Raw genomic sequence first — 13,719 nt, forward strand, 5'->3', positions numbered from 1 at the left:
ATACCCATTCTTCATGATGTTGTCCATAGTTTGTCATGATCCACACAGTTAAAAGCCTTTGCATAGTCAATAAAGCACAAATAATAAGTATCTTTCTTAAGTATGTGTTTTAAATTCTGTTTGCTTCCAGCAAGCAAGGTTGTATCATCAGCATCTCACAGGTTGTTAATGAATCTTCTTCCACAAAGACTCATTAATGACAAAGATCAAAGACTACATACAACCTTCTGTATGAATTGCACCTCCATATAAAGAAAACAAAAAACTTCACAACTGGACCTATGAATAACATCATAATAAGCGGAGAAAAGACTGAAGTTGTCAAAGATTTCATTTTGCTTGGATCCACAATAAAAATTCATGGAAGCAGCAGTCAAATCAACTGTCTATTATTACATTAGGTAAATCTCCTACACAAGACCTCTTAAAGTACTAAAGAACAAAGATACCAGTTTGAGGACTGAAGTGTGTCTCACCTAGGCCATGGTATTTTCAATCATCTTATATGCATGTGGAAGTTGGACAATGAGTAAGGAAGACTGTAGAAGAATTGAGTTATGTTGTTGGAGAAGAATATTAAAAGTACCATAGGCTTCCAGGAAAAGAAACAAATCTGTTACAGCCAGGATGCTCCTTAGAAGCTAGGATGGAGAGACTGTGTCTATTATACTTTGGACATGTTGTTAAGAAGACCATTCCCTGGAGAAGGACATCACGCTTGGTAAAGTAGAGGGTCAGTGAAAAAGAAGAAGCCCCCACAATGACATGGACTGAAGTGGCAGAGGCAATGGGCTCAAATGTAAACATTGTCAGGAGGGTGCCGTACTGGGCGGTATTTCAGTCTATAGTGTATGGGGTTGTTAAGGGTCAACAACAACAATGACAAATGTATTTCTGATATTCTCTGCCTTCAGCCAAGATCCTAATGACATCAGCATTGGTATAACTCGTTCCACATCCTCTTCGAAATCCAGCTTAAACATCTACCCACCATGCTGGTATTTAAAATAGCAGTGGCAGAGCTTCCCGCACGACGTAGCAACACACAAGCCACCACAGTACAATAACTGACAGACAACTGGTACGAAAAGATGGCTAACAAAATATTATATATAACAAACTCTAACTTAGCGGGAGAAAGATAAGGCTTTCTACTCCCGTAAAGATTTACAGCCTTGGAAACCCTGTACAGGGTCACTATGAGTCGGAACTGACTCCTTGGCACATAACAACAACCCAAATTTAATCAAGACAAGCAAATAAACATAGAGATCCAGAAAAAGAGATAGGAGGTAATACACCAAAAGAACAATGCTTTTCTCTTTGTGGTGGGATTACTGGTGATTTTTGTCTCTGCTTAAATGTCTATTTTCTAAAATAACCACTGTGTTACCTTTATTGTAAAAGAAATTTTCTAATATTGTGCTAATAACAGTAAAGTTCCCTTATAGTATCTATCCAATAATTCTAGTTCTGTCCTCTGGGGTTCAAGAAATGCCAATCTAATAAATAAAGAGAAGTCTCGCTCTTCTTCTAAATAGTCAGAATGCAAGCACAGTTTCTAGAATGTTTACCAAATGCCTGGGTCTGTCTGAAGCCCTTCACATGCCCTACCTCATGAACTCTTCATAATCACCCTAAGAGGTTCTACCACTGCTCCCATTTTACAGATAAACTAAGGCCCCTTGTTATTGTTGTTGTTAAGTGTCATTGAGTTAGTTCTGACTCATAGCAACCCAGCTGGTCCTTGGAAACCCTATATTGGTCTGCTGTGAGTCAGAACCAACTCATAGTTTCAGCTATACACAGACTGACCTTACAGTGGAGTGCTTATCCTATAGTACCACACCAGGTCTCCTAGGCCCCTAGAGGTTGCATAAACATTGTCCACTCTTACTCTCTTAGCAAATGGCCCAGTTGGGACTGACTCCTTGGTCAGCCTGGTGCTGACACTTAACCCAGTTACCTTCACAGAGACCAACAGAGGTCTGCAGATAGCAATATGCTCCCCTTCCCTGGCCCTGTTCCTCATTTCTCGAAGGAGACATCCCAGAGCGCTCCTTCATTCCTCCCTCACATGTCTCAAGCACAGAAGCAGTAGAGTGGCTGTGGAGTGGTTTTGGAGTCAAAAAGACCTGAGTTTAACTCTCGACTCTCTCCACTTCTAGCTGTGAGAGGTACTTGCTCTGTCTGAGCCACCATGTCTCCATGTATAGCTGAAGTCTTGGGGTACAGCTTAGTGGAGCCTCTGGCACATGGCCCAGGCTCAAGGAGAGGCTCTTCAGTGTTCTCAGTGATATCTCTGGACTCTCTCCCGGGCGTCTATGAGTCATCCCACTCCCACCCACAGAATGAGCCCAACCTGGGAAGCAGCAGATTCTGCGGCCAAGCCAAGAGGTGCAGCAGGAACACCTACCAGGGCTGCCGCTTGCCCTCCTATTCTCTGCCTTCTTGTATAACTGACAGGACGATTTAGAAAGGGAATAACTGAAGCCACGGTTCACCCATCCAAGGTCACATGGCTCTTTTCCCTGCCCTGAGTCAGTCTCTCTGGTGTCCCCACACTGTGCCCCTCTCAATCCAATCCAGCCCACACACAGCTACACCAAATCCATCCTCCTGAGCACCACTGGCTCCAAAAGTCTCTTCACTGGGGCTATAGCCCAACATTCCCTCATTTCCCAGCATAACTGGCCTCACCAGACCCGAGGACCCAACCGCAGCTCCCCCTGCCCAGACCCTCAGCTACAGCCTCAGCACAGCCTTGGACCCCTCTCCAGACCTGTTCTCAGCCCTCCCTCTCCACTCCCCCACCCCACGCATACATACTGAATACTCCCTCCAATTTCCTGGGGTCAATCCCTGGAGTACCTCTAGCGTTGCAGCTCTCCGGAAATTTTGGAAGGCAGGGAACAAGTCAGTGGATTCCTCACTGTCTCCACAAAGCCCAGACCAAGCTCTGCTCACGCCAGATGACCATGAACAGGGTAGGAGGTAGGAGGGCCTGCCTACCTGCTCTGGTCCACAGCCAGCTAGGGCCCCAGATACCCTCAGCTCAGCCACAGGGAACTTCCCTGCCTTCTGCAGCTGAACCTTTCTTTGCTCATGCTGTTCAGCTGGCCTGGAATATTCTACCCCCACTGCTCCAAATAGCCAACTTTTGTTTCTCCTTCACAGACCCACCCAGGAATCTCCTCTTCTGGGAAAATATCCTGACCACCCGCTAACACTGGGTCCAGTGCCTCCCCTGAACTTTCACACCTATGGGGACCTGCTATTGTCCTTGCAGTTGCACGTCACCAGGGGGTGCTATGAGGCATGGCTGTGGCAGGAGCCAGAGGCTGAGCTGAGGCTCCAGCTGAGGTCTGGGTAATTGGAACTGAGGTTGCCCAGCCTCACAAGGGTCAACATCAGCAAATGCTGGTTGAATGAGTAAATACACAAGCTGATACAGGAAGTGGGAAAGGGCCCAAGGTGGAGAAGGTAGACAATTACTTTAACAGCCACTCCCTCTGCCGTCTGCAGGGGTGCTTGCTGGTTACCCTCCATATGGGACATGTGTTGGGGGCCTACTGGCCAGGTGCCATGTTATAGCCTTCACATGCATGGCCTCATTTCATTTAATGCTTCCAAAAATTAATCATGAATACCTCAGTTTTACAAAGACGGAAATAAGGTTCAGCGATGGTTTCCCAAAGCCACACCACTAGGATATGTGGCCTTATTGGGACCTCTTCTGGCCTGGGGACTCTGAGGACCCTGGTTCAGGACTCCAATGAGGGCAAGAGACAGGAAGGAGACAAGAGAGCAAGGAGCCTCTAAAAACAAGACACACAAGTTCTAGTGTGACGCTGTAGGTTAAGGACTGTGTGGCGCTGTGGGTTAATGCACTACACTGCAAAGTCAGTTTGAAATGCAAGGTTGGTGGTTCAAGCTCACCAGTCACTCCTTGGAAACCCTCTAGAGGGTCGCTATGGGTCGGAACTGACTTGACGGCAGTTAACAACAACTAACCACAAGGTAGGTGGTTCAAACCCACCAGCTAATCCTCCGAAATTCTACACGGGATCACTGTAAATCAGAACCAACTCAATGGCACTTACCAATAACAAATATAACAAAAATAAGACAGGGACTCAGTGCTCCCAATTCTGTAAAGGTAACCCTTGAGCAGCTTTCGTAGCAGGCCCTGGCACTTGGTGGTAGATTGGGGGGGGGGGGGGAGGGAGAACAACTGGAACACATTCACCAGTCATGACCTTCACTCTAGCCCATGCTGCCCATCACAGCATTCCCACCCACACACCCCAGCCTCTGGTCCTGTGTGCCTCAGATGGAAGGGAAAGCAGGATGCTTTACCAACATTATCTTATTTGATCTTTAGGACAAAGGTACCTATGAAGTAGATACTATTATGCATATTTTACAGCGATTAAAAACTGAGACACTGAGAGTTGATGCAACTTGTTAAAGATCTTAGGGAGCCAGCATTGCATATAGGGAGAAAAACCAGAAGAGACACAGCTGAGGTTAAGATCAAAGAGCAGAGAAACACCCAGTCAGACGTAGAGAAACACCCAGTCAGACGCAGAGAAACACCCAGTCCGATGCAGAAAAACACCCACCATAGAGTCCCATGCAGTAGGCTGGGGCTAGAAAGAGGCAGGAAAGAGGGATAGGGGATGAATAGAGATATCATAGGCTGTAAAGCTGATGGAATCCAAATCAGAGAAAGAGGGAAAGGAATGGCTATGGGGACAGACAAGAGGCCAGGTGGAAATACTCTGACCACATTCTCTAGCTCAGACTCTGGAAGTGGGCACACCAGGAGGTTTGGGGCCATGTAGAGGAAGATGGGGTCACATGCCAGAGATGAAGGGTTTGCTAAGCTCTTCAAACCCCACAATGCCCCCGAGGGCTGCCAACAAGAACTCTCTGAGTCACCAGCCTTGCTTAAGGCACTGATTCTGCTCAGAAGCAGGGGTTGCCCTGTGTCTGCTCTGAGGACCAGGGCATCCACGAGACCAGCAGAGTTGCCATGCTGGCCTGACAGACTCACACTGCAGGAGCAGCGAGTGATGCTCTGCCTTGGGGACCAGAGACTCGAAAAATCCTGCTCCTAGTTCACAGAAGCCTCAGTCTCAGCAACCAAAGGCCATTTGCTAAGAGCACAGCACCCAGGGGTCCCTCTCTGGAGTGGGCTTTTCAGCTATATCCAGGGATGGGAGAGGGCCAGCATGCAGGGGAGGAAGACTGGAGAATATGTTGCAATCTGGGATTCTGAGATTCCTGTGTGGTTTGTATTCAACCCCTCATCCATGGCATGTTTCTTCCAGTCCAAGCCTTTCCGTCAGCTGTTTACCCAATTGTGACCTTCTCAACCTTAGCTCTCAACAATTCACAGTGGTCTCCCTGAATCTCCTTCACCAAGGGATACCGTCATGGGCTTCCAAAGCCCCACCTGCTTTCTTTCATAGTCCATAACCACAAATTTAAGTTTATTGATGACTAGCTGATCAATGGAGTTCTGGTGTGGCACTGTGGGTTAATGTGCCAGACTGCAAAGCCATTTGAACTGCAAGGTCGGCAGTTCAAGTTCACCAACTGCTCCTTGGAAACCCTATTACAGGGTCGCTATGGGTCGGAACCGACTCGACGGCACTTAACAACAAAGCTGATCAATATCTGTGCCTCCCACCAGACCCTAAGCTCCATGAGGCAGTGATGGTGCTTTTGATGCATTTGAGTTACGGTGTTGGAGGAGAATATGAAAAGTGCCATGGACTGCCAAAAGAACAAACAAATTTATGTTGGAAGAAGTACAGCCAGAATGCTCCTTAAAAGCCAGGATGGCCAGACCTCGTCTCTCATACCTTGGACATACTGTCATGAGGGACCAGTCCCTGGAGAAGGACATTGTACTTGGTAAAGTGGAGGGTTGGAGAAAAAGAGGAAGACCCCCAACTAGATGGATTCACACAGGGGCAGCAGCAATGGGCTCAAGTATAGCAACGATTGTGAGACTGGTGCAGGACCAGGCAGTGTTTAGTTCTGTTCATAGCATAAGGTCGGTATGATTCGCTATTGACTCAACAGTACCTAACAACAACAACAAAGCATCAATGTCCACAGGATTTTCTTGAATGAATTCATTTTGTTCATTCCATGACACAGAGACACAGAGGTGACTCCCGCTTCCCTCTCTGTTTCTCCCACCTCATCCCCATTCTCATGCTCAAAGGGTTTAGCCTAGAGAAAGCTCATTTACTCCTCCCCACAGCCCTGGCTGTATTATTGTTACTCCTACTTTACTGATCAGGAAACGAGCATCCGAGAACTGAAGTCAACGAGCCCAACTACATAGCAAGAAAGTGGCTTTGAATGCAGATCTATCTGACTCCAGAGCTCCAGCTCTGCCCACCTGCTTTCCTGATCTAAGAATCTTCTGGATCTTCTCTTGCAAACCTTCACCTGACCCCCCAAACTGCCTAATACGTCTATTAGTCTCCAGTCAGTCTACCAATCAACCAACTTACTTACTGGCTGTACCAGGCTAGGGTGCCAAGGAACCACAATTAGATTGAAGTTCCGGGATCCCTTTAGTGGCTTTTCTCCACCCTGGACTGCCCTCTCTTCACTGTTCTTGGGGCTTTGCCAGCAGCAGTCAAATCCTTCGTAGCTATCCTGCCTTCAGCCTCCCTCTCCATGAGGCAGGATTAAGTGCCAGCCCCACCATGCTCCCTCTTCCAGGACAGTAGCCTGGAATATAGGGGTTGAAGAACAGGTAGAAGCATGGTCCTATGTCTCCATCATTCTCTGAAGATTCTAGGGCAAGAGAAGAAGCTCCTCGGATTTGGCCCAGCCTCTTCCATGGTATGTTTTGACTACTGCCTACACCAGGCAGCTCTGGAAAAAGTCCCAGACTTGGACTCACAAGTCCAGGGTTTTAGCTCCACGTCTAGTACCAGCTGTGAGACCTTTGGAGAACCAATCTCTTTGCCTCTCTCTGCACCACAGATTCTTCATCTGCTAAAAGGAGGTGATGATCATGATGATCCTAAAGACTATTCCACAGGGTTGATGGAGTAAATCATTCAGGCCCAGAAATACAGTTATCACATGGATGATTGGCCAGGGAAATGTCTTAGCAACATGGGGACCTATGAGGACCAGTTAGACTGCTCACAAAATGCACTGAAAATGTAGTTTGTGGAGGGAAGGTTGTTTGGGATCATACCTAGCAGGCTGAGCCCAGTGTTTCCCCAGAGTGGATTCTCAGAAATGGGAAGCCCTTCTCTTGCTTAGTGGCAGTCAGAGGAGCTGTGCTCATCAGCCCACCAGCTAGAGGTCCCTGGAGAAGGGGCTGGAAATGTAACTGAACAAGTGGGTAATCAGCTTTCTCTAGACCTGGGACCTCTTCTAGAGAGAGTGTGTGCCAGGAGCCTGGCACTCTCCAGCTAATCTCAGGCCCACCTGAAGGCAGGTACCCCCCTCACTTTTCTTTCTGCAAAATCTGGAAAATTCCTTCTTCTCTTCATAGAGACAGTTTCCATTTATTGGACCAGGCACCAGGCCAGCTGCATTACAAATATCTCATGTTGACACCTCACAACAACCCTATTGAAGATGGTTCCGTTATTATTGTAGAATCTATAGGTGGGAGAACTGAGACTCAAAGAGACTGGGATTAGCTCAAGTCACAGAGCCAGTAGGTAGCAGATCTGGCTGAAATGAATATTCAAGTTGGCCCAACTCCCCGGAAACAAAGTAGGGAGACAAAGTAGGGAGACAAAAACACAAGGTAAAGATTAATCCTGCCTGTGCTTGGGGGAATTTTCCCACTGTAGCTGGTGATGAGTCACTGAAAGCACAGGAAGTTCTTGTGCCCTCTACTCTTCCTGGGGGAGCAAAGATGCTGTACTCAATGCCAAAACCCCCTCAACACCCACACACCCCACTTGATGCTCTAGCTCATCACGCTATGCCCTGCAGAGGCCCGATACTCTGGAATTCACACTTCCCACAAGAGGAGCTCAGCTCTCTAATCTTCAGACAAGGAAACTGAGGCAGGTGGGGATGGATGAGCCGTTAAGAATGGTCTCCCCTCCCCCAGAGTGAGCATCAGTAACAGTGACTGAGACCACAGTTCACATCTTCAGCCTTTGAATACCAGTCTGCCCTCTGCCCTGTCGGGTGTGCTTGGTCAACCAACACAGATGACTCATTTCCAACTAGCAATAAATATTAGGTAATCTTTCTTGTTTTAAGGGTATGAGTTTACACTCAACCTTTTTTCCATTTTGAGCTAGAAGTAGCCCTTGGGTAAGAAGGGCTACTTAAGGTGTAAGCTGATGATGTTTTAGACTTTCTGAGAAGGTCCCAGCACCGCACATAGACACCAGATGGAGAAAAGCCCCTGAAGGGGTTTTACTGGGTAAGAGCAAACTCTGCTCTAGCCCAAACCTTTGCTGCCTCTGGACCCGGTAAACACCGTTTCCGGAAGGGAAGAGTAAATGGGAGGGGGCATTTGTAAGGAGGATCTGAGGCTCCTCCAAATCACAACTAATCTTCCTGACTCCATGGCTGCTGGAAAAAGGAGCTAGAAACTCCACAACTACAGCCCCTGGATCCAGGATCCACAGCTCTCCACTGGCAACCACACAGTTGAAAACACACAGTGCCAAGGGCACTCTGGATGGCCCCCTCCTCTCTGGGCCATCAGGGGTTTGGCAAGAAATAACACAATCATATTGTTGCAGTCTCATACACAAAGAGTCACAAATTCACAGTTTGTGACAAAAACAACAACATGGGGACTCCAAGAGATGTGACTTGGTACGTTCCCCCACAAACACTCCCCTGTCCTCCCTACCAGCACAACGCTCACACCCATCTGTCTACCCAGAGGCCCAGGCGCCTGAGACATCTCCACCCACCTCTGGGAGGTTTCAGAGGTCTAGACGTACAATACGTCGGAGTTGTCACAAACACAGAATCACCCACTCAAAACTGTGAGTGACACCCAAGCTGCCGCCAAACTGTCCTACACAACCTGCTGCAGAAACGAGATGACAACAGATGATCAAACATTATTTAGTTAAACTCACACACACTTCAGCGTCCCCCTCTCAGGGACGGTGGCCTTCCCGCCCCAGGTGTCCCCTTAAGGAAGTGCAGAGACCCCCAGGAGTGCCGGGTCAGAGTCTCAAATCTGCGGTCCCCATCCTCCCCCAGATGCCCAATCCGGGGTCGCCAGCCCGAAGCAGATGAAATGGACTCACCGGACAATGCCGAACATGACGAGCACGTTGCCCAGCAGCCCCACTGCGCACACAGCGGAGTAGAGCGTGGTGATGGCGATGGCCAGGGCGAGCGACGAGGCGCTCCGTGCGCCCGGCGGCCCCGACGCATTAGCGCCCGCGCTTGGGAAGGCGCTGGGGAAGGTGTTCGACCCGTTGTCGAAGAGCTGAGGCTGCAGCTCAGCGTCTGCAGTGGGGACCGGCTCCATGGCGGCGCGGCGGCCGGCGCCGCGACCCTCCCCACCGTGCGCCCTGGGCGCAGGGACTCGGCTCAAGGGGCGCGCCAAGCGTTTAAGCCGCGCCCCCGACGACGCCGGCTGTAGAACTCCGGCCGCCCAGCTTGCTCCGCGTCTCTCCCAGCTTCCCGGCGGCCCGCAGCAGCCCTGTCACCGGCGCCCGCCGGCTCTGCTCGCCCGGAGCGCTCTGAGCCAGGAACCGCTTCGGGCTCTTGGGACGCGCCTGCAGCGCGCACCACGTGGCCCGGAGGCGGTCGCCAATCTGCGCCGGTTACCGGGGGTGGGCGCTGCACCACTCACTTGGAGCTGGGCCGGGGAGGCCTCCGGCCTCTTTCCCTGGAGGCTGAATGCGCTTTCCCACCACCCACCCCCCACTCCAGCCTGGACTCACCTTCTCCCCTCTTTGCAGCTTTGAGTCAGAAGGATCTAAATTTGAATCCCTCCTCTTGTGGCTGCGCTAATAAGCAGAGTGACCTTGAGCAAGTCGCTAACCCTCTCAACTTCGTTTTCTTCACCTGTAAAATAAAGATAATCTCAACCCCTCCCTGAAAAGGTTGTTGAAGAATAAATAAAAGGATGCACATAAAGAATGTAGCTCAGTATCAGTACTCAATTGTTGTGTGCCCTCAAATCATGTCTGATTCATAGAGACCGTGTAGGACAGGGTAGACTGCCCCCTGTCTACGTTTCCAAGACTATAGTCCTTGGAGGGACCAGGCCTGATTGATCCCTGCACCCAGGAAAGGGTGAAGGTCCCAAGGGAGGCTCATTAAATGCTGGTTAGGTGAATAAAGGACGCAAGGGTTAAAGGGTGGGGACAATATTGGGGCCCTCAAGCTTTAGGCCCTAGGACAGTGCTCTTGGGTCTGTGAGAGGCTCACAGGACCTCTCATTCCTATCACCCTCTGGCTTCAATCATGCCTACATGTGCAAGGCTTCCCTTTTACCAAAAAGAACAAACCCAGAGCTTACAAGTTTATCCTTTCTGCCATTTTTCTCTGCACCATCTGTGGCTGGGTGGGGCAAAAACTCTCCCCCTCTGCTTCAAAAAGCTTGGTACTTGGGGATCTTTCTGGCACCAGGGAAGAAAAGGAAGAAGGGAGGTTGCCTTATTGAGTTCTGGCATCCTCTGTGCCCCTCCAACAATCCAAGATTTTCTACCTCAGGACATTTGCATCGTCTATTCCTTCCACCTGAAAGATTCATTCTCCCAGGCTAAATGCTATTATCTTTCAAGTTTCACCTTAAATAACACTTACTCTGTGAAGCCTTCAGTGAACCACCTCCCCACTCCTCCAACTAGATCAGGTCCTCTAGTCATTTGCACTCAGCACCATATACTTCTTCTTTACAGCATGTTTCACATATTTACTTATATAATCATTGGATTTTTGTGCATCATACTCACAATAGGGCTTGTGCATTTCTATACCCCTATCCGTAATACAGTGCTGGCAAACAGATTCTTACTTGATAAGTGATTCAATTCCAACTTTGGTGAGTTCCCATTTTGATGAGGGAGACTGGATTCATACGGTTAAATACAGACATAAGAATTTTTCTAAGAAACTATATTGAGCCTCAAGTCAGTTCACAAACCGCATTACACCTTCTACAGAAGCAATTTTGTAACCACAGCTTATTTAGAACTGAAATGATCGTTCACGGCTCCACCATTCCCCTACTTCCCCTTGGCTTTTGGCTATCACCAAGGAGCTCTGGTTACGAGTAGCGCTGCTAACTTCAAGGTCAGCAGTTCGAAACTACCAGCCGTTCCATGGGAGAACGATGAGGCTTTCTGCTCCCGTAAAGATTTACAGCTTTGGAAACCCTACACAGGGTCACTATGAGTCGGAACCGACTCCACAGCACACCACCACCAAGCAAGTCTACCCTCATTCCTTGCTGCTGCGTTTGGGGGTCCTTCCAGTCTGGTCTCAACTTCCCACCCTCTCATTGCTACCTACCCCTCACCTCTTCTGCTTTCATCCCCAATCCCATGCTCCAGCCACACTGGGCTAAAGGGAATTTTTAAAAATTGCATTCCATGATTTTTTTAGTTCCTGTTATATATAGGGGGAGGAGCTCTGGTAGCGTAGCGGTTACGAATCGAGCCACTTACGAATTCGAAACTACCAGCCTTTCCGCGAGAGAAAGATGAGGCTTTCTGCTCCCATAAAGATTCACAGCCTCGGAAACCCTGTGCCGGGTCACTATGAGTTGGAACCAACTCCACGGTACTTAACAACAACAACATATACAGGGAAGGACTCCTGGTGCGGCACTGTAGGATCAGCACTGGACTGCGAACCACAAGGTCTGCTGTTCCAACCCATAAGCTGCTCCTCAGAAACCCTGTACAGGGTCGCTATAAATCAGAACCAACTCAGCGGTGTGTAACAATAACAATGTACAGAGGCATGGCACTGTATGATAAGCACTGGACTGTTAGCTGCAAGGTCGGTGGTTCAAACCCGCCAGTCACACCTTGGAAACCCTATAAAGGGTTGCTATGAGTCAGAATCCTCTTGATGCCACTTAACAGCAAAATGTACCGAATTGTTATGGTGGAAAGCCGTAACTAAAAATGGTTTCCTTAATCCTTCTGAGCCTCAGTTTTTTTCATTTATTGAGAGGTGTAGGATTGAGGTAAGGATATGGAAAGCAACAGATGCTTTGCCAACTGAGAAGGTCTGTGTGAGCATGAATTATTATTGTCATGAGTATGAGTAAGACTATTGTTTTCTAAAAGAAGCTCGCAATCAAGACATAGATCACCAAGTGAGTGAGGCTTTGGTGGCTCATGGTAGAATTCTTCCTCCCATGTGGAGACCTGATGCTATTCCCGGCCAATGAACCACATGTGTAGCCACTAAGCTATCTGTCAGAGAAGGCTTGTGTGTTGCTATGGTGCTGAGCAGGTTTCAAAGGAGCTTCCAAATGAAGACAGATTAGGAAGAAAGATTTAGCAATCTACTTCCAAAATTCAACTAGTAAAAGACTCTATGAATCACAGCATCTGATGGTGCAGGACTGAGCAGTGTTGCATCCCATTGTGCATGGGTAGAGTTGAGGACGAACTTAAGGGCAGCTAACAATAATAAGCAAAATCATTGGTCACAAGACACACATGCCAAATGCATGTGGATCACCACCACAGAGGACCTTCAAACAACTATTGGAAACTTAGAAAGCCCTCAGAAAGATTTCCACAATAGCCTCCAAAAGTGAGTACGTACTTTGAAGAGATAAACACTTAGATGGGAACATTCTAGCCTGTTTACTTAGAAAAAAAGAAGCCAAATTTCTGCAGTCATAACACATAATCCTGTTGGCTACCTTTTATGGAGAGCTTGCTGTGTGCCAGATACAAGGCCAAGTGCTTTAGGGATTATCTCATTTAATTTTCAAGCAGCTCTATAGGCATGAGGTACTACCATCATTCCATTTTTCAGAGGTCTGCTCAAGTAGAATTGGGATGCCAAGCCAGGCCTGTGTGACTCCAAAATCCAGTCTCCTGACTACTACACTACCTTGCCTCCTAGAGCAAAAAACTGGAAAGTCACCAAAAAAACAAAACAATAACGAAGCCAAGAAGCCATTGCTCTTGCCTCGTCACACCTGTGGCAGGCTATGGGACCGAAAATTAACTTTACACAATGAATTTGGTCTTTGTCTTTGGTTCCTGAAAAATCAGCTCTAAAACCTTGCAGGGAGCCCTAGTGGCACAATAGCCAAGTGCTTGGCTGCTAACTGCAAGACTGGTCCTTCAAACCCACCTAGTGGCTCTATAGGAGAATGATTTAGCAATCTGTTTTCATAACAAGTCAAGTCAAGAAAATCCTATCAAGTAGTTTCATTCTTACTTCTAAGGAAAATTCTGGTTGTACTTCCTCCAAGACAGACTTGTCTGTTCTTCTGGCAGTCCATGTTGTTGTTAAGTGCCTTTGAGTCAGTTCTGACCCATAGCGACCCTGTATAGAGTTTCCCAGGAGTGGCTGGTGAGCTTGAACCACTGACCTTGTGGTTCAAACGACTTTACAGTGCAGTGCATTAACCCACAGTGCTATAACAGGTCTCCTGGCAGTCCATAGTAATTTCAATATTCTTTGCTACCACCATAATTCAAATGCATAGATTCTTCTGTGGTCTTATTTAGTCATTGCCCAACTTTCACATGAATA

The 13,719-nt window shown here is 48.1% G+C and overlaps 1 protein-coding gene across 1 annotated transcript in view; it reads right to left on the reverse strand.

Moving 5' to 3' along the window:
- Nucleotides 1-9,752, reverse strand: part of OPRD1 (opioid receptor, delta 1) — a 60,759-nt gene extending 51,007 nt beyond the window's left edge. Inside the window, exon 1 of the mRNA XM_006862209.1 lies at nucleotides 9,282-9,752. Coding sequence (XP_006862271.1) covers nucleotides 9,282-9,508 — 227 coding nt within the window. The 5' untranslated portion in view covers nucleotides 9,509-9,752. The remainder of the gene's footprint in view (nucleotides 1-9,281) is intronic.
- Nucleotides 9,753-13,719: the final 3,967 nt, after the last annotated feature.

Source organism: Chrysochloris asiatica, unplaced genomic scaffold, assembly GCF_000296735.1.
Source record: "Chrysochloris asiatica unplaced genomic scaffold, ChrAsi1.0 scaffold00047, whole genome shotgun sequence".
Classification (NCBI taxonomy): Eukaryota; Metazoa; Chordata; class Mammalia; order Afrosoricida; family Chrysochloridae; genus Chrysochloris; species Chrysochloris asiatica.